Source organism: Rhipicephalus microplus, chromosome 9, assembly GCF_043290135.1.
Source record: "Rhipicephalus microplus isolate Deutch F79 chromosome 9, USDA_Rmic, whole genome shotgun sequence".
NCBI lineage: Eukaryota > Metazoa > Arthropoda > Arachnida > Ixodida > Ixodidae > Rhipicephalus > Rhipicephalus microplus.
The window spans coordinates 96053508-96075308 of NC_134708.1; the positions used below are offsets into that span (position 1 = coordinate 96053508).

The 21801-nt window shown below is 46.9% G+C and overlaps 1 protein-coding gene across 2 annotated transcripts in view; it reads right to left on the bottom strand.

Annotated features, from left to right (window-relative positions):
- The window catches only part of LOC142772030 (nose resistant to fluoxetine protein 6-like), a 91989-nt gene that overhangs the window by 16313 nt on the left and 53875 nt on the right, over positions 1-21801 (bottom strand). For both annotated transcript variants that reach the window (XM_075874105.1, XM_075874104.1), the window contains exons 10-15: positions 14148-14313; positions 7914-7993; positions 7366-7482; positions 6245-6362; positions 4490-4676; positions 4247-4389 (exon numbers count right to left, since the gene is read on the bottom strand). In XM_075874105.1, the coding sequence (XP_075730220.1) occupies positions 4247-4389; positions 4490-4676; positions 6245-6362; positions 7366-7482; positions 7914-7993; positions 14148-14313 (811 nt within the window). The remainder of the gene's footprint in view (positions 1-4246; positions 4390-4489; positions 4677-6244; positions 6363-7365; positions 7483-7913; positions 7994-14147; positions 14314-21801) is intronic.

A 21801-nucleotide genomic window follows, 5' to 3' on the forward strand; every position in this document is an offset into this window, starting at 1 on the left:
ACGTAACTCTGAGCGTTCAGTGTGTAGCCGATCTGTAATTGCTTTGTTGGTTGACAACTGTGTATAGCAATGGATGGCACGCAGTTTGATAAGCTGATTGAACGGGGCAAAGCCTTTGGCTTTGTAGGCAGAGAGTTATACAATTTCGTCGAAAAAGAACGAAATAGAATTAAAGAGGAGCGCGATGCAGAACGCACTAGGTACATGCAAGATATGCAACTCGAGATGGAACGTGAAAAAGAGCGGTCCAGACTCAGAATAGAAGAAGCGAAAGAGCGCTTGAAATTAGGACCGCTCACTACGCAGCCGGACCCCTGCTCAGGCTCTGAAATTTCTAATAGCGCGACCGTCCATGCCCCGAACAAGTTGGCACAGTCGTACCATGAGTACGTTGAGAAACTGCGCCTGAAGATTCAAAGCAGGCGGCGCGAATTTGAGGCTTTTGATGCAAGGCAAAAAAGGGGCAAAGAGACCGTAGGTGCCAGAGCACTGAGAGCCGGCCAAGGTAATAGTACTGTTGGGGAGAACATCGGGTTCACGAGTGAACCTAAAAAGTTAGCTGCTGAAAGTCCCGTTGTGGCCACAAAGGCCACTGAAGGCCACAGTGATGGCGACGAGGCGCTGTGCCTGGAGAGTCTTGCTAATACAGAAATGCCATCTGTAATGGACTTGGCACAGCCATCCTGTTTGTGCGTCGCCATAGCAGCTAAATGTGAAGTTCGCAGTACTTCCGGCCCGGTAGGTGAGGACCCCTGTACAGAGAGCGGGGCACAGTCGAGTGCTGACGCACACTGCGAGCTGGGCAATGTTGGGGCAAGTAGTTCTTCCAGGTGCGAGCGGTGCAGCCCCGAGGAAGACGCTTGCATTGCTCAGCCGTCAGTCCAGCTTCCCGCAAGTCAGGGTGTCCGTAAGTTAGAGAAAGACCCCGGTTGTATAGACAGCACAGCTGCAGATGAGACAGACGAGACAACTTCTGCTTTGCAAATGATGCAAGCAGACTTCTCGAAAGTGATCACGGGGCAACGTGCAAAAAGAAAAAGACGCCGCACAAGCCGAAGGAAAACGAAGGCTGCAAAGCAACCGGGAAAATCGCGGATCGCCAAACGGCAATCAACGCAACGAAAGCATCGTTTGCGTTTTGTGGCATTCGCCAGTCGAGAGGGTTCCTATGCTTCAAACCGCCCGACAGATAGAGGGGTCAGGCAGGCATTTGTTCGTGGAGCTCGGAAGAGCCGACCCCCTTCGCTTCATTGTCCTGCTCGAAGCGCGGGGCGCCTTGTGAGGCAGCGCCTTTCGGCCGAGCGGCACGACATGGTTCGGAGACCCGTTTCCGTAGAACGCGGTGTCGATGAAGGCATGCCTCCGAGGTGTAGACTAAAGGGAAACAGGTGTCCGTGTAGCGGCCGTACACGCTTTTGCCTGCCCCGGTTGCTTCAATTGGCTCCCCCAAGAGCGCGACCACCTCGAGCGCGGATAAAGGTTACGCACATCGAAGTGAAAACGTGGCCTTAAAGAAAAAGAACATTTTTTAAAACAATGTTCATTTATGTTTTTCGATTTAGGAGCGTTCCATGAATGGGGGGACTAATAGCTTAGTTAATTTTTTGGTTTGCTTTTGTCGTCTGTGTGTTAGTAGAAGATGTCCGTTGTTTCAACCTATTACCCGTTCTGTTAGGGAAGCCTTAATTTAGGGATATTGTTATTTTATTAGTTGGGCTTTTTCATTTTAAAAGACCGGTTGGTCATACAATCCAAGTGTCTCACGGTACGCATGTGTGATAAACATGATGCTATGTTATTCAAGACTTTTCTTTCTATTATTATTTTGAAAGGAAGCGCTTTAGTGTGGAGCATGTCCAAAAACTTTGCACAAATGATCATGCCGATTTATTACTCATTCATCTTTTCTGAAAGCTGCGTGTCAATAAGTGACTTTTCAATACCACTTAAAGCGTGTATTGTTTTAATATGTGGCATGAAAGAATGCCTACGTGCCTTGTCCTTAAATCGTGCAGTATTTTTGTGATTTTCTTTTCGAATGTGTGTGGCCATGACGTTGTGCGCGAGTTCTGACTTTCATCGTATAGTGACCGTGAAAGTGTGGTGTGTCAGGTGTTCTCTGCGGTGTCGTCCACGTCAGCGAAATGGTGCGCGAAAAAAAGAAACGCGTTGGTGGACGACCGGAACACTGAAAGCTGCCGAACATTGTGCGTTTGTGATTTTCCTGAATATTACGGAGTAATATTCTTAAGAAGGGGGCTATGTCACAAACGATTCCAATTTTCGGAGCATCCGCGGGCCCCACCTACCAAGGAAGGGCGCTTTTGTGTTGGGGGACGACATCCGGCGACTATAACGACCCAACGTGGCGCCGGCTCGTCTTCCCTGCACCGGTACCGGAAGGGGCACCGGCGATCTAAACAGGGAATATTACTCCCAGATGAGACGGGAGCACGTGTACGCCCCTGAGCCGGTTTGAACTGCACCGGAAGAGCAGTTGACGTACAGCCAGCAACAAGTGCGGTCGTCGGTGTCGCGAGTCTCGCGTAGGCGGCGAGCACGGAGTGACCCGCGCAACGTATTGAGACGGCTGCAATTCCGGGCACCCTCGTCGTCTACCAAGCCGGCGAGACCTTCAGCGGCACCCGTCAACTCCCCTACGTGCACCAAGAGCTGGCCTGGTCCGTATAAAACTTTTTATTGTGACTTTTTTTAAACTGCTAAATTGTTTTAACCAGCCTTTTTTTTTTTAAATATTTGGAGTGTGCGCTGCGTCGCACGTTTAAATTCAAAAGCGCCACCATGATCATTGTGTAATTATTCCCTTGTATCGCTCTTTTCTGATTTCCATTTTGTCGTTATATTATTAACATTCCGCGTATTGGCCTGTGCTTGTACCTCTTGTGGTGTTCCTTTAGCATATTGTGTTATCTAGCTGTTCTTTTCATCGCGCGTATCAGTTTGCCTCCTCTGTTATTTTTGTTAACTCCTGCATTTGCCCTTGTTTCAATTAAATATTTATTTATGTGTAATCAAACTCCGTGTCTGCTCTATGAGTGCGTCGGTCGGGCCCACACATCACCACACGTGCAACCCCGCACGGGTCGGCCAACCCGCAAATAAATTCGAAATGTGCCACTTCGAGGCCTTTCAGGCGTCGCAGGCCGAAGCGTAAAGTGGAAGCCTGCGAGTCTGCTGCACGTCGATGTTGGATCGGCGGGGCCTCAACCTGAAGTGTGTGACAATGAGCTCATTGGCTAAACCACTATTTCATGAAAGCGTGAATTATGATTTAGTGGGCACATTGCAACTGAACTTGCAGTAGGCATTCAAGGATAGTTCAAAAACTAAAAAGTTCCTTTTCTCGAGGCACGGTTGAGGCTTCGAACAAACAGCGATGCCAGCCCAGAGCGTTAGAAGGAGATCCAAACAAGGTCTGATTACGCAAATGTGTTCTTCTCTTGAAGGCGAATCTCAGGCGTCATTCAAGTTTCTTAGTGGTCCTCATCTCGCGGTTCATGGTACAATGGCGTCTCCCATGAGGCTCAGTGACGCAGCGCACTAGTCGGCAACTTCCGGTACTGCTTTAGTGTGTTTCGTTTCGTTATCCATCCATTACTCTATCGTGCTTTCGCAAAGCGCGTCTGTTTACGCATGAAGGGCAGCTCCAAATAAAGCAAAGCCACAACAGCGCAGTCGTGTGTTTCTTCTATTAATTTACCTCTTTTTTTTTGTTCGCTAGAACCACGATCTACTATTCTCGATACCAACTTGCCCAACTTTCTGCCCTCATCGTCCTAAAGTCAAAATAAGATGAAGTGACAACATAACATTGCTTGTGTATGTAGAGACTACCATGTATTCGAGATTTTTTTTAGGTTGAGCAATTCCAATAAAAGACCCGTTCACTTGTTCTACGACAGTTTCAGCTTTGTTGTAAGGGATCGTCAGTCTAGAGCCGTAGATATCTAGAGTTGTATACACTGGTGAATCAGGCTTCGAAAAGGAAACAGCTTGCACAATTACATACCGAAATTATTCGATTCTCGAATGTTAATGCAATCGTACGTTAGTGCCACGCAGCGCGGTATTGTACCTTCCACAGAGCTTACTACTGGTGGACGTCGAATTTATGAAAATATAACAGCATAAAAACGCAAGGCGGCGGAACCTCTATAACAACCGAGCACCCCGACTTTTGTATACGACTCTTTAATTGACCACTAAAAGCCATAGTAATACTTGCCATGAAATAATAGCCTCCGTCAACTCTACTGGCGAGACTTTCCCACTCATGCTGTATCACGATGTCCTGGATCATGTATGCCGAGAAGGAAAGCCTGCTCAACGGAGCCCATCCAGGCCATTTCAGTAGGCTTGTGAGGAAACCTGCACATTGATAATGGTAACGGATTTCCGCAGTATGTGAGAATATCCACAGATATAAATAACGCTCAGCATTGCAGAGGCAGACTCCAGTTGCACCTACCGGCTCTATCTGTGAGGCAGGCATAGATTACCCATGCCATTCCCGCGCTCAAGAGTCCACGATGTGTGGCCGCGTACAAAGCCGTCGTAACCCTTGACGGGTGGTCGTATCCTGCCCACAGGACGCTGCCGAACTGGGCGACGCAGATGGCGCCAAGTGCTGCCACCCACAGAAGGGCCACTTTGAGCTGCGTCGTTAAAATAAACGCAATGCTTAGTTACCACTGTTACGTGACACTTGAGAGAGAAAGAGACATAATAATAATAATAATAATAATAATAATAATAATAATAATAATAATAGTGGCTGGTATAGGCGTTCGCACGGTTCTCATTTAGGGATGGGGGAGAAGTTTCGTCACAACGTTCTCCCCTTCTTTTCTATCTCTGCTCGAGTACGAAAAATTACATGCTTAAAAATGAATAAAAAATGATAAAGAAGCGATATGACTAGGCTTCTCAAAATGCTTTGCATTTGGTCCCTGGCTTTCCGGGAGTGAACAGTTCTCAAAAGATCCCTTTCGCCGCTATTAATGTTAGAAAAGCTGCGTGGTCGTAACCCTTGTCTACAAGCATTAAGGAGTGAGCTGCTAGTGAGTAAACGTATGGGGCAGATTTCTCGCCCTCCTCCTCTTAGGTGATTAAAGAGGGCGGTGGTCTTCTTTGCCTCATTCGTGCACGCGCCTATGACTGTTCGTACAGCACGTCCCAAAATCATGATATGATTATGATAGACGCCTTAGCGGAGTGCTCCGGAAATTTCGACAACCTGGGGCTCTTCAACGCGCACCGAAATCTAACGACATGAGTTCCAGCATTTCGTCGCCAGGAATAGGCGGCCGAAGAGGCCGGGATTAAAGGGAGGCCCTGACGGCGTGAATAACAGCCCAATGTTGAATCCCAAGCACGTTCAAAACGCAAGATGATGATATTCTGATTGATCACGTGAGGTACCATCTACCAACATACCCGTCCACCTGACTCGGGCGTCAAACCACCGCTAAGGCTGAGCACTGCTGCGATGCACCAGTCACCAAGACGTTAACCTCGTCGGACTACTCTCGGCAACGGTTGCAGCAGCTGCTACCGACGGCTGACCCCGACATGCGGGTGGCGAGTGGCAAACAGCCATGACCCCTTCCGGAGCCCTGCCTGGAGAGACGCGAGTGGTGGTCCCTCCTTCACCCGCGGACTGGTAGCGACAGGCCTGCGATACATATGTATACACTCCACGGGTCGTTGCTGATCGTCTGTGCGTCGCAGATACGGCGATGATGAAACACTGGAGGACACCATTTTCTCCTACCCTGATCTGGCCGTTGAACGATGCATGACGGTGGGCCGCGGTCGCCTGCTTAGTCTCCCAACGACAACTCCGGAGGACTTCCTTTTGTCCGCGCGGGCAAAGATACCGGGCGTGCGAGCGTTCCTCGAATTTTCGTTTCCTACAGAACTCTGCCCACAGGGTAACTCTTTATAGTCATGCTTCCACCTGCGCTGACGAGATATCCGGCTGCCCTGTTACCTTCTCCTTCCCTACTTCTATGCGTCCCAATCTCTAAGGGCGCAGAACCGTGCACCTATGGAGGGAGGCAGGAAATAGCATCCCTTTTATCTTCTTTACTCCACAATCACTCTCTCCCTTCAACTAGGCCTTCATGGTGGCACTGACTCTGTCGCAAAACGAAACTGACAAAAAGTGTAAGTGACGCACTTAAGGAAAGAGTCTAAAAAAGAACATAGCGCCACTGCTTACCTTAGTCATTCGCTGTGACCCTTTTGTTGTGTACCAGAAGCCAGCAACGATTCCGAGACAGTAGCTGGGGACGTAGCTGTATGGCATGAAATATACATGTTCTCCGGCCTTCCCATCCCTAAAATGAGGCGCAAAAAACATGACAACCATTTTTGAGCGTGAAAGTAAGTGTTGTGACCGTTTCATCAATAAATGCATGTTGTATGCCCAGAAGTGAAGGTTAAAAACATCCCTAATAAAGTCAGCTATATAATTCGAAGAAATGTTGCTTAAAGTCCCGTCTTACGTAGGGGAACACGAAAGGCATCAAATCTCAAAACCGAATTAAGTTTGGTCGTCTCACAATAAAATGGACAAAAAAATATACCGGTTATAGAGTGGATCTTGTGAGTGGTCTTTTAGGCAGCGTTATCCTGAAACATGAAGCTCTTTTCAGATCAGCTATTTTTGTGAGAAGAAAGATGCATATTAACTTTAACGAAATAAGAACGAAGGTGCTTGGTCGTACCCCTCCTCAATCCACAAAGCCACGTGAGGCAGTACAAAACAGTGTGCAGGAAGCCTTCGATATGGTGGCGGGGCACGATCAATAAGTCGACTGAAAAGAAAAAGATGACTGATTTCTTCTTCGAGTCATCCTGAGTGAGTGCCTAAGCGACCCTTTAGGTTTCTTTTTTTTTTTACTGAGAATAATTTCTCTAGTCGAAACTTTCGTGTCCGGGGACCATCGTAGATCGTAGTAGAATTTACCCACACGAAGTTGGTAAACACCACTAAGGATGTGTGCCACTCGTCCCTCAACTCCCACCACCACTGCGCCCACTAATGCTCCCGCCTCACATCTTACTTCAGTCAGTCACTTCATGCCCACTTCATTCCCACTTTGTTGCCACTTCATTCCATCTTCACGCAACCCCCGTCATTTAACCCCACTGCACGCCACCATCCTTGCTGTTTCGTCAGAGTACTTTTTTTACGTTTGTTTGTTTTTCTCTGTTTATTGTTCTGTACCTCCTCGCTCAGTGCAGCTTAGGTATCCGTGTGATGTATCGTAAATAAATATACAAATACACTAATGAATAAACTGATTCTCAACTTGTGGTGCACGACTGCTTACTCACCTCATTAGTGGCACGAAAAAAAGCACCGCTGGTGGGTACTGGTAGTAGAAATTTTCCACAAAGCTGCACACCATAGCCAGTGCCATGACAAGAAAAACTGGCGATGTTCTTCCACTTCTGCGAGCAGTTCGAAACGCAATAAAAAAAACAGATAAAAGCAAGAATAAAAAAAGCAAGGAAAGAAAGATAATAAAACATGAAGGATCAGAAAAAAGAACACGCGTACCAGTGAGGGCAACGCGATGCTATCTTTCAGCCCTCTTCCTAACTATGAACGATTATCTAGAATTTCCAACACTGCAAAGTATGACCTCTTCCATGTTTCAAACGAGACGTAGTTTCTTGACGCAGCCATAGTTATGTAGACGCTTCAGTGATTCATTTTTTTTTCCATTTCATGGACTTGATAAAGCGTTAAGGTAAATGCTAATATGAACACGTAAATAAGTAATTATTACGCAGACTTATTTTCTCCGGCAATGAAGTTCATCAAAAGATTACAAAAGCACATGACTTTACAAAAACCTAAATCAGCAAAACACTCTTGCCTTTTTAACCGCATCGTGAAGACCAGCATGAACAGGAACACCTGGAAATCTGTAGATGTGTACCACTGCTGAGGGTTCCACTGCAAGGCATACGCAAAGAAGAAACCTGCAGCGCGATCGACCTGTCACATGCATGAGGTGCTGGCTTTTGTTTCGCGGGTGTTAAACCTCGTTATAGCGAGCCCAGATGTAGCGTATTACCTGTTATACCAAACTAAATACGAGGTTTTGGTTGGTGACACTTCCATTCGGTGACATTAGTTCTTTCTACGATGAATCGGAAAACGCGATAGACGCCGCGATATCAGCTGTAATCGAGAAATACTTTCTTCGTGTGAGGCTCTAAACTCTAAACATGGCATATAAAGCGAAATGAATACTGAAACGGAATTCGCAACCACAGGTACTATAACGGGGTTGAGACATTCGGTATATGGCTGGGTACAATGATCCCATACACCTTCAAATAAATTTGGAGATAGGCCTGTTTCGCAAGCGATCTTCGCTCACTTGCAAACCGCTTAATTTAGCTTGAAATGTCGTGAAGAGAGAGATGAAGATTGCCTCATTTATATTAGGTTTGAAGCTAAAGAATTCGTACTTGAAACTAGAAGTTTTCGCTAACCACATGGCCGATTCGTTCGAGCTGATGTTTATCTGTACTTTATTAATAAGTATGTGAATGACTCACTGAACTAATTTACGGTCTCAAACATTGTCTGGCGCTAGCATAAAGTGTGTTTTTGTTCGTTTGTTTTTTTCATGAGGAATAAAAGTACGAACAATTGGAGGAAGCTTGAGTGTCGCTTTCGAGAAGAGATTGCGATAGTGTAATCGGCCCTTGTGCCCATCGCCTTCTCAATTGCTAACCTACTTCGGTTGTCGGTGCATGACTAAATATGGCCTTAAGGAAACTAACAAGCGTGCGCGTAACAATAGTCGTTTTAAAGTATCACTGAATGCCTGTTAAAAGAACAGTCAAGTGCACATTACACTGTAATCATTGTTTTGGGGAATCAACGAAGGAGTCACTACGGTTACGCAGTTAACCAATATGAGAACCCAGGTAGCTTTCACTTTTTAGGCGTTCTGCCCATCATCATTAAATCATTCATCATTAAATATATTTGAGCGTTTTGTGATGGGCCGGCCTCTAAAACACCAACAACAGTGCTTTGCACAATTCACGTTGTTTCACGCCTCGCGCCGAGAAAGCAGGACTAAGTGAGATAAACTCAAACTGGAATTCATGAACCAAGAACAGGCAAAACATTCGTGCCATCTACCATTGTTGAAATATTTAGCAACCTTAGCCTTCGAAGTATGGTACAGCTGCATAACGACACCTTCGAGATTGTCCATGGGGTAGCAAAAAAGTGAGAAACTTTGTTGCAAGTGTGTAACAAAGAATGCGATAGCAACAAATCGGAACGTCACGGATGAAAGGCTAGCTGCTATTAGCGTTATTGTAAATGCTCCCTATGGGAGCAGAGTGGCGCGCAGGTCTGCCATCATGCCCGCTGTGGCGTCTACGCTAAGCAGGAACGCCTCACCTGTCAATTGTAGAAACAGGCGTGGTTCAGCGGCAGCGTGTGCGTTTCGCTAGTGCATAACGCAAAAAAAGAAAAAAATGTGAGACCATAGAGCAAATGATTAATTTAGATGAAGCTGGTGCTATAAATTGCTCTAATGATAGTCACTATGAGAATCATTATTTTTTTGTTTTGATTGTTTTAAATAGCCAATAAAAAAAACTCCGGCAGACACGATTCTGGATTAAGTTAAGCAATGTTTGACGCAGCGCTTTGAAACAATAAAGTTGGCGGTTCGAGAAAGTAATACGTGGCGGTAAAAAAGCGCATTTTTAAAATCGTATCACTCTGCAGTCTACAAATAACGCCAGCTTACCGGAATTTTAAGCAGACCTAGGTACATACGAAATAAATTGATCATTACGTAGCACAACTTTATGTTGCACAATTACTGCACAGTGTTACGCTGTTTTGATAGGCTAGTGAGGTGAGTATTCAAACATGTTTGTCTTTCAGTCGCGGCCGTTCTTTGTCAGCAGCTAGCTATAGCTGTTCCAAGCTTGCAATAATCCACACATAACCTGCTTGTCATCGCCTACTTTAGTCGCAAAAATATCAGTATAATATTTTTCTTCTGGCATAGGCGTCGACAGGAAGGCACAAAATAAGCACTGGTCTCCTCAAACCACACCTGCACTACAGCCTCATTTAAGCTACACCAGCGCTTTCAGCTCCCCAAGCCGCGATGCAACAAGGGTTTGCATCCCCCAAAAGAGAATCTTTGGAATCCTGCCGATGACCATGCGCGAAGGCACAACAAGATCGCTCCACAGCAAAAACACATAATACAGTCACCGAACTTCTCGGGACAGCGGTGGCACGGCAGTAAAACAGGGGTGGTGGCGCTGCAGTGGCCGGCACACTCGGCACACGCGCGGCTGTGCAGTTGGCTTTCCCTCAAAAGGATGCTTTTTGCGCACGTGAGAGCGCTTGGAAAATTAGCAGCGAGTTATATTAGAAGCACAATTCTGGTACCTAAATGTAGCATATACAGTAACTCTTGCCGCTATCAGCTCACTCCTTCAGCAAACACGGTCTTTGTAGCTGGAGATGTGACCTTCGTGTGGTGTATGGCTAGTAGGCGAACTTTGTGACACAAAATGAGATGTATACGAGCGCTATATGACAAGGACATAAACAACAGGCACACAGGACAGGCGCAGTCTTGTGTGCGCATGTCCCCGTTTTATAGAGCTCGTCTGTCACGCTTCAAGCATGAAGCAACTTGCAAACACAATTCTTGAGTTCTAATAAAGCCCAGCACGCAAACAAAACAGCAGTGGTCTGCTGAGCCACCTTCAAGAAAGAACCGCACGAACACAGGCGAGCACGCCCTGTAGGTCAAAGTACGGAGCGGTGCCACGCCCTTTAAAAGCGCGCAACTTGGCCTTTTGTGCCATGTCGTGGGAGATAGTAGACAAGCCTCTGCCACGCTCAAGTGCCTTAAACATCTGCGTACCAGCAGTGGTGAATGGTGAGTATAAATAAGTCATCCTTGTATGCTGACGCTAATTTGTATTTGTATAGCCGAGAGGCGTGACGTGTCGCGCCTCGGTCCCTATGGTAGGAGCTTCGAATTCCGCAGTGGCGGGCTTCACAACGATGGTGTTCTAGACAACTTTTACGTGTGCATTTTATATATGCATAAATATGCGCACCTGTTTATATATGTAACGACATGGCGGCGCCGAGAGTGCCCGTATAGCTGCTTTCGCAATAAAAGATGCATAAATGCACAGTAATTTTTTTTCGTTGTTCACTGTTGTGAAGTTCTCTCATAGGCATGGTGTTTTCAGTTAGTCAGATCCCCACTGCGGTGGTCTAGTGGCTAAGGTACTCGGCTGCTGACCCGCAGGTCACGGGATCGAATCGCGGCTGCAGCTGCTGCATTTTTGATGGAGGCGAAAATGCTGTAGGTCCGTGTGCTCAGATTTGGGTGTACGTTAAAGAGCCCGAGGTAGTAGAAATTTCCGGAGCCCTCCACTACGGCATCTCTCATAATCATATGGTGGTTTTAGGACGTTAAAGCCAACATATCAATCAAATATCAATTCATTCCGTCAAGAAATTTTACAGGAGTGTTCAAATCTCCTGGTCCAAACAAGTGAACGAATATACGGTCGCTCTTATTTTCAGACCTTGGGCTGTTTCCACCTGCTATGCAGCTGCACAGGACCTCCAATTAGCGCGGTGAAAACCAGTTTTACCATTCATGTCTACCCCTCCTAAAGTAAAAAAAAAAACTCCCAAGCATTTCCCCGAGGGTGAACATGGTTAAGTGTGAATGCACGGGGTGATGCTATGAGGGGTATTTATTAATTCGCACTACTATATTTATTAATCACACTATGGTGCCTTTATGGTCTAATGGTTCCTGGGACTCGCAATTTGAGTTTACGTTAACTCACTGGCGAATGCCAACGGATTTTAACTTTACTCCCCCTCATAGCATCACCCCGTGCATTCGCACTTAACCATGTTCACCCTCGGGGAAATGCTTGGGAGTTTTATTACTGATGATGATGATTGAAGTGTAAATAATGAATTTAAGTGTTGTTTGTCATGAAGGATTTGTACACAGATACATTATATACGAAGTATTATTTATTTACACTTCACGATTTTCGTATGATGCATTAAATGCACACATCGCGAGCGCGTCACACACACACAAACTACACTACAGATTAGCACCTATTCGTGTTATCGTTGTAGCTCACGGTTAGTACCAGCGCTTTGTGATTCGAGAAATGTACGGTGAACGGATCCGGCAAGACGGAGCGGACCGTACAGTTCCTACTGAACGCCAAGTCTATGAAGCCACCATTGATCGTGGTCGGAAACTCGAGAGACAGACACGTCATCGAGTAATTGTTCAGCATGTGGTCAACCAACCAGCCATTGTCCTTTCTAACGTCCACGTTAAAGTCACCCACCACCACAATCGGAACCGAGGAACGCGTTCGGGAACGTCCACTCGCCGTTGACGATTGCGAGCGGCGTCTTGACACCGGCCTTCGTCGCCCTTCTCCGCCGGACGCTTGCGTTGTCGTTCCGCTTCTTGGGCCGCGTTCGCAGCTCGATGCTGACGCCTCATCTCGGCCTCGCGAGCGCGCAGTTCACCATCCGCTACACGCTTTGCCCGCTTGTCCTCGGCCTCGCGAGCGCGAAGTTCGGCATCCTCTGCACGCTTTGCCCGCTTGTCCTCGGCCTCGCGAGCGCGAAGTTCGGCATCCTCTGCACGCTTTGCCCGCTTGTCCTCGGCCTCGCGAGCGCGCAGTTCGGCATCCGCTGCACGCTTCGCCCGCTTGCACTCGGCCTCGCGAGCACGCAGTTCGGCATCCGCTGCACGCTTCACCCGCTTACGTTCGGTCTCACGAGCCCTTCGCAGCGCCGCCTTGTCTCCCAACGTCGGCGAAACCACCGCGGTACCGTCACCTCCAACGACGGGTGCACTGCTGGCATTCGGTTGTACTGCATTCGTTGTTGATGGTAGCGTTGCCTCCGGGACATCCATCGCACGACCCGCTCTCGACGGGAGACTGAGAGAGAAGGCGGGCACGCGAGAGTGAGGGGTGCGCGCGCATCCGCAGCGAGCGAGGAGAGCGGAGGAGCGAGCGAAGGGTGAGGGAGACGCGCGCAGCGGCGTTAAAGATATACGGCGCGTTACTGACAGGCACTGCGCCGTGTCGCCTGTAGGCAGACAGAAACTAGGTGCCTTCTTCCTTTTCCACATGAACCACTACCACCGTTACTGACACCGATATCAGCGTCGCGTCCGTGGCTTATTCGGTAGAGCGTGCGCTGCGGCCCGCCAAGTCCTCTTTGTTTCAAAGATAGAGAGAAGACTGCGGACGCCGCCGACGGCGGTGGATGGTTTGGGGTCGCTTATAAAGTGTATTCACACGTAATAAAGACTACAGCCACATTTCTCGCGGGTAGGCCATTGTATTTTGCCGAAACGTGTCAACATCCTTTGAAAATTACTGTTTTTATGTCCACCAGAACATGTAGTCTTTTGGTCGACGCACATTTATTGTGTGCTTCTGAAAGCGCTTTTATACCTTTCATTATGCCTGGTGGTTCTCTACCAGTGCCATACACGATTATTTGCCATGGCACTGGGTACCAGAAGAGTAGCGCACTGCACGTGGCATACTGAACATTGGTGCGGTGTATTCAGGAATGTCATTCAGCTCAACCCCACTTTTCAAGACTGCTTGCACTATTGCCGCGAGTAAAGAAATGGTCACTGCTATTCATTGATACCACGCAACATTTTTTAAGGGGCGTTACGGCTTCTTGGACCGAGAAACGGCGTTGATTTTGAGTTATAACTGACTAAAGCAAGTATTTCAAGCAGAAAACAGTTTTAGCAGCTTACGCAACGACAGCGTACATTGACTCTGGATCACGTCACTTACGTGCTTGTTATGACACTGATGGTCTGTGAATAAAACATTTGTCACACTCACGTGGTGATACATTCAAGAACGGCAGTAACTACAAAATATCGTGAACTGTGTGAGAGAAATCAGCACTAAAGTGGACTAAAGCGCGCTGTTCTGGACTTTGGTTTGAGCGTCTGCCATAAGTGGAAAAATATACCACTTTTGCAGGCGCATGGCATGCTCATACTTACTATCTTATACATTCCAAGAAAGTTCACGGTTCCCAACAAGTACTGATACCACTTCTCAGCGAAGACTTCCCTTCGAAGCTTCGTATGGTAGGCCCAGATTGTCCCGTGTCCAGATGTTTCGTGTAGGTAGTGGAAGCTCACTGTGACTGCCACGAGTGGAAACATCCTGCGTGAGAAAAAAAATACAGCACTTGCGAAATGGCGGACCAATCACTTCGAATGCAAGAGGCACAAGCTTCGACTTCCGGTGCCGACAGGGATACTCGGCAACCAGTTTTTAAAACGTGTAGAGGTGTAACCCTACCTGTAACCTGGTATTTCTTGAATTACGCGCCTCTCAAATGGTGACTCTGAACACTTTTGCGAATTTCCACGTCAGCTCTTCATCACAACAAACCTTGGTGAAATACTTTTGCGTATATACACCGATTCAGGAGGCAAAAAATTGCTGCCACCAGTTACCCATCGATTATCGAAGTAGGTCAGTCACAACTGTCTCGAGTTTCAAGAATTTAAACACTGAAGACTCCAGTTCTTGCTTTTTAAAAATGCGAGAAACGTGCATGGTTTTGATAAAGTAACGTCACGAATATCTCAACAAAAATTTTATGCACATATGGCTTTACAGCATTTTATATATTCATGGGCACTGCAGTGATTGGCCAAGTGACAGCAACACCCATGAACTGGCCAAGTTTATGGAATTCCACCTTGAACCAATAAAGCAGCACGACAGAGAATGGGGACGAGAAGAGGAACGACAAACATCAGCGTTCCCTCGCAATTGAGATTTTATTTTGAAACGAAGTAGAATAAAGACCATAAAAAACACAGAGAAAAAAAACGACCATCGCGCACGCACAAATTGGCAAAGCGGCCAGGTTCCTCCGGTTCTGAGTATCCTGGAGAACACAACACCCTACAGAAGTGGACCTAAGCCCACAAAACAGCACAAATAACCCGGCTTTCAAGCATAATGATGGTACTAAGTATCATTAGTCAAATTACGCCAGTACGCTCTACGGGATGCAGAGCATTACTACCTCTTGCAATCATACATTACCAACACATCAAACCAATGCCCGAAAAACTCTGTTGGGCAGACGGACGCCAACAGAAAATTCAGTGCAGATGCGCTAAACGAAAAGCTCGAACAAGACCAAATCATAATGAATTGAATGGGGCCGCGTTAGGACGAACACACGAACGACAAAAGACACTAGTGCCAAACAGTGGTCTTTGTCGATGCCGCCAACCAGAGGCGCAACACATACACTCTCAGTGCCGTGGATGGAGAATTATTAATCGTAAATGTGGCTTCAACTACTGCAGCATCGATCGAAGAGGCCGAAGTAGTAGCCATAGCTCTGGCCATCATGAATCTAACTCACTGCTCTGTCCTTTGTGACTTTGAAAGCACTGTTCTCAGCTTTGTCAGGGGAAGTGTGCAACTAAACACATTTGGAGGTCTTATGAAAAGTTACTCACAATGACACAAACAAAATCAGTGCGCTTCAATTGGGTCCTCGCTCACTCAGGAATCCTCGGTAACGAGGGTGGAGGAGGAAAAGAACAGCAAGAGAGAAGGCAGGGAGGTTAACCAGGCGCATGCCCTCGCCCCGCCACGGTTGTCTAGTGGCTAAGGTACTCGGCTGCTGACCCGCAGGTCGCGGGATCAAATCCCGGCTTCGGCGGCTGCATTTCCGATGGAGGCGGAAATGTTGTAGGCCCGCGTGCTTAGATTTGGGTGCACGTTAAAGAACCCCAGGTGGTCGAAATTTCCGGGGCCCTCCACTACGGCGTCTCTCATAATCATATGGTGGTCTTGGAACGTTAAACCTCACATATCAATCAAATCAATCAGGCGCATGCCCTGTTTGCTACCCTACGCTGGAGGAATGGTAAGGGGAGTATAAAGGCGAGAGAAAGAGAGGTAGAGGAAAGAGAAGAGAGAAAAAAAAGGATTGTCAGGCAATGGGCTGACGCGTATGCAGTGGTGGCACTGCACATAAGTTAAAGGTGTTCATGTAGGCCTGTAGTCCTTAAAAAGCACAAGACTGCTTTCACTGCCTTTTGAGCCGACGAAAGACGAGGATGGTGCTCCAGTAGCTTCTCCATAGAGAGTGGCCGATCGTCCAATTGTCGCAATGGGTCAGGAAAGCTTCTGTCTTTCAAAGGCAAATCGAGGGCAACGGCATAATGGTATCAAAAAAGCTCATAAAGTGACCTGAGGTTTAGCGAACCTTGTCCCACTCTCCTTATAACAAAAACCCTCTCCCCCCCTCCCCCCTATAGAAGAGGTGTTAATCTCCTACAAGGAACTGACGAATATTTACAAGGATGACAGGCGAGCGCAGAAATCTCACGAGAGTGCACGTTACTATCCACTGCCAAATCCAAACTAACACTTTTACCACTCCTCACCACTTGTAATTTGCCAGTCTTCACAGACAGAGAGGCACACTCAATATGCAAAACTTCACCGAAATTGTTATATCAAACCAAAATGCCGTTTTTTTTTTTTAGGAACGGGAGACCCTTCCTCTACCCAAACAGATTCTGCCAGCTTTTTCAAAAATGACATAAGAAAGCAATATGGTATCCCGGCAAAAAAAATAAAAAATTGAAAGACAGTCACTGCCTGGGCGGAAGAAGTCACCGCATACCAGTGGTCAGCTCCATATACCTGAAGTTGATTTTAATGCAGCTATATCAACTTCCATGGAGTGCCGTTCTTATTAATGCCTGATCACTTCTTTACAAAAGAAACGGTGCCAGATGTCACCGCTGATGCAGCAGTTGTTTCGTTAGCCACGGGAAACAGTGAATTGGTAAATGGTAGACATTCCGGTCAAGGCTTCAGAGAAAGATTCGGAACATAGTTTTTCCTAAACCAGTGCGTCCTCGTAAACTTGATCCGTGTACACGTGCCGGCTATGCTAAGAATGTTGAAGCGTGACTTTTCCTTGCCCGCTTTACAAGGGTGATGGCTATACTCCTGGAGCACACCAAGAAACTTACTTTGTGCGTGCGTTCAAACAATGAAGCTTGCTCAACTGCAGTTTCTTCCGATTTCTCCTTGCGTGCATACGTTGTCACTGCGATAGTCAATTTTTAGTGACTCCATAGAATGTCTTTTTTCCGCCCTGTGGTGGGGACCATACAAACAACTGGTATATGAGATAGGACAACTCATTCATGCGTCATTTCAGAAGGAACAACAAGCGAGATTTCGATGGTAGCCAAGTGAGTGCAGTTTGATTGGGCAAGAACATGCCTGTAATACTGTGCGGTCAGCTTTAAAAGGCGATAAGGGGGAGGCTATACCCCTTTCAAGGTATGATACTGCTGCCATACGTCGAAGAATCGCAAATGATATTTCGCACTGAACACTGAATTCGTCAAGAAGCCAGAACTATCGGCAACACCACGTAAACGCGTTGCGGTGATTTCAGATACCAACTGGACTCCGTCGAAGAGAAGCCATTCTAGGCTAAGAGTGGCTTTGACGAAGTCACACTTGTTTCACATAGGGATGGCTGACAACGCTCTTTGCAACGCCTGCAGCATCGAGGAAATTTTGCAGCATATCTTCTGCGACTGCCCTCACTGCACTGCACAAAGACGATTCCTCTTTTTCGCAAGCGCTGGTCTTGACAACATAACGGTGACACTAGAAACTATTTTACAACTCCTAGCTGGAAAGTCATCGAGAATTCAAGCAATCAAAGCATTGCTGAAATACCTAAGGACCACATATTTGCACCAGCGGCTGTATGTCGCATACCACACAAGACTGCATGCCGCTCGGCCCGATAGCATTACGTGTGTACGTGCGTGCTACCCTTCTTCCCGCAATCTCCGCCATTTATTTCCTATATGCAGGATAGCATACCAGTTATGCTAAACTGGTTACCATCCTTGCCTTTCCTCTCTTCCGTTTTTCTTATTTCTTTCTCGATGTCTCTTCGAGACCCCAACCACTGTCACATCACTCCTCCGCTGAAAGTAATGCGGACTAGCTACTTGTCGAGTGGTTGTGCCGACTCGCGGGGCACCACTGCAGCATGCTTTCCGAGAGACTCATGGCTATGGCTGAGCAAGCTATGCATTAACCGCGTTCAGTGAGTGGTGGTGGCGGTAACTTCATTAGGTTGTCTTGCAGGGTTTTAAGCTCCGCTTAAGCTTTTAAGCTCAGCTTAAGAGTGAAGAAGCGGGCCTGCTTGACAGCCAAGATTTGGCTGCCGAGGTCGCAGCAACGCATAGCTAACCCACTCGATAGCGTTTCGGGGTACAGTGTTGAGCATTAAATTCCCATAGCATGTGTTTAAGCGTAGCCGTTTGCTGTTTCCATATCTTACATGTATCTTCATTGTACCTCGGGAAAGATCCGCTTCAGTTGAGATGGATTCAGGAAGGTATTTGTTTGTAGTTAACAAAGAAACAATGTTTGTGCCAAGTTAAGGTCTTCGTTCGGTGGTGGAAATTGTCATCGGGCTTGTTGATACGTATAACCGCATTCAATCATAAACTTTTTAAGTCGATACGGCGACAGACAGCGTGCTTAAGATGTTCTCCGTTTTTCACTAAGTAGCAAGCTTCACACTTTTTAGTAAAGTGTATCGTCAGCTGTCCCTTGACTGGGATCCTTTTTTAATGCCATAGGAATTATATGGACAATACAAAGAACCCCTGATGGTCAAAAATAAGCTGGAGTGCACCACTAGGGCATATATCATGATTAGGTAATATCAGTTGAAACACCAGCAGGTATTATTGCATTTCTTTGCATACAACACCAATCCCGGCAAACGTTTAGCTTCACCTACTTGCCCAAACAGCGGCAATATTACCATCCTCAAACTGAAACAACAACCAAGCCCCATTCATGGCACGAGTCTAGCGTCAGATACCGGAGTCGTGTTTCTGAAGAACATATTGACACTACTCGATGGTGTAAATATGTCGGCATTAAACACTGTTTCTGATAAATAGGGGCACGAGCCCCAAGTGACCCGCTTATTTGTCCTCCAAGCATGTGCGGTTACCTTAATGTTCAGAAAAATTATACTTCGAAATAAAATACAACCAGTGCGACATTGATTATTGTCGTTCTTGTGGTGGTTCACAGGCTGTTGTTCTGCAGACATAATATTGGAGCATCAGTTTACTTGAAACAGGCAACAATTAGCAGCAAGGGAAATTAATAGCATAATGAGTCCATCGAAAATGCTACACTGTTTCATTGTGACCAGGCGGGATCGTCGCTACACCTGGCGAAGCATATCTCAATCATGAGCCTCCTTCTTTGATATTCGCTTCCGCATCGCACATAAAAACCACGAGTAGAATGCGAGGCAGTGCGTGGGTCGACTTCAAGTTCTCTTTGTCACGGGCACCATTGGCCGATGTTAACGCGCTCTTGCAAGGGGAGCACAGTTTATTTGCTGTCACTCGTTCCAAAGTATCGTTGGAGCACGCCACGCGGATTCATCGCCACGAGACACGGCAGCACGTGCATTAATCGCGCGTCTTTAGAATCTCGTTCCCCGACGCCATCATGCGATTGTTGGGAGAGTGTGGTAGAGCCCCTTACGCTGGTTTGAACGTGCTAGCGCGTGCCACTGCGTTCTTATCGTAGGATACAACGCGTTGGTCGATCGCGCGTCTGCAGAATCTCGTTTCCCGACGCAATCACATAATTGCTGAGAGAGTGTGAAGGGGAGAGGCTACCGATGAAGTTATGAAGCGTGGAAGCTTGGGCAAGTTGGTAGGACATAACTGAATGCAGGAACAGCGCAACCTAGAAGTAGTTACTTCGTAGCTACGGAAGCGAAAAAACAAGGACAGAAAAGAGCGCTGACTTTCAAGAAAGATTTAATGCCGGAGTGGTGTACATATATAGGCGAAAAATGAGAAAAAAATGAGAAAAATGGGCATGCGTAGAAGGGTGCAGGAACAACTACTGCGATACAATGTCAGCAAAACTCTTGTCTCTCGATCTTTTTAAGTTACATATGTATTTGTTTTTTCAGCCCATTCAGCAAGATACAAGAGTTTTGCTGACATTGTATCGCAGTAGTTGTTCCTGCACCCTTCTACGCATGCCCATTTTTCTCATTTTTTTTCTCATTTTTCGCCTATATATGTACACCACTCCGGCATTAAATCTTTGTTGCAAGTCAGCGCTCTTTTCTGTCCTTGCTTTTTCACTTGCATAGTTACGAAGTAACTACTTCTAGGTTGCGCTGTTCCTGCATTCAGAGAGGCTACAGCGTCTCAACCAGCCACTAACACAGGTAGCCACCTCCATGGCCAGGCTAGAGAAGCAGCACGTACATACCCTTTTGAATTGAGGAGAAAACGCGCACACGGTAATCATAAATAAAAAGATAGTTTTTTTCTGATGAAATAGCCTATAGAGAAGAGTATTGGTCACCTAATTTCCAATAAAATTTGTCTTGACTTTGATGCTTACAAAAAAATAGTAACAGGAAAATGCACTTTCAGCAGTATGTCACCAGAAAAGGTTGCCACGTTAAACTCGCTGCAGGGGCTTAACCTTCTTCTTTTAGCAAGGTTTAGCGAAGGTTGGGCCGCATTGCCATGAACTAGCAGTGGTGAAAGGTGGAAACTAGACACGAAGTGTGGGCAGAGAGTGCGTGCGTGCCTCTTCTCTAGTCCGGTTGTGCCACCTCTCGTTTAGTCCTTGAAACGTCCGCTGGATGGCGGTACTTCCATATGATGATTATGCGTTGAAAATATGGTACTTGGAGTGTTCACTAGATGGAAGGATGAACAGACGCACGGACTACGGACGGGCGGACAGACAGGCAGATGCACGGACGGACGGGTGGACGGACGCATGGACGAATGCAGGGACGGACGCACGAACGGATGCACAGATGGCCGGATGGGCGCACTGACGGTCGCACAGACGAATGCACGTACTGACGGTCACACAGACGAATGCGCGGACGGAAGCGTGGACGGACTGATGGATGCTTCGCCCCACTCATCATCATGCACTCCGTGGATATGCTGCGATTTTTTCCATAGCTCGCCCCGACTAATTTTACAATTCGGATTCTTCATTGTCTGCCTTGTGAAATTGCAGAGAGGTGCAGCAAAAGCTGCGAGAGGCAGCTTGACAAAGCCATGGCACCCATCAGCGAGGCAGCAGCTACAAAGCAAGGCTCATGAGACAACAGCGATTCTTACAGCAATTCTTATGGTACCTCCTTGGGAAGTACAGGGCGGGCAATGTTCTTATTTACGGGGCCAACCAATTGCACTGAGTGCTGTACATTGCCGACGGAAACCCAAATTTGACAATCCGACGAAAATTCATTATTCTTTCAAACACAGGAATCGTAATACAGTCCTGTGTCATATACGAGGTCTTTTTTGCGGGGTCGCCCAACTGGGCAGCGGAAGCAAAGAGGGACATTGCTCTTTCGTGCGATAAGTACTTTCCGCTATAGATAAGTATACAAGACAGACATCAGTTGCGACCTGTCTAGCTACTTTCAATATGACATTTTTGCATCACCTGTTCACACGTTCATTACTGAGCTGAGCTACAAAGCATGTTGTTATGACGCACATGGTTCTTATCTCTAACGAACAGAAACCACCAGAGTTCTGCCTACTA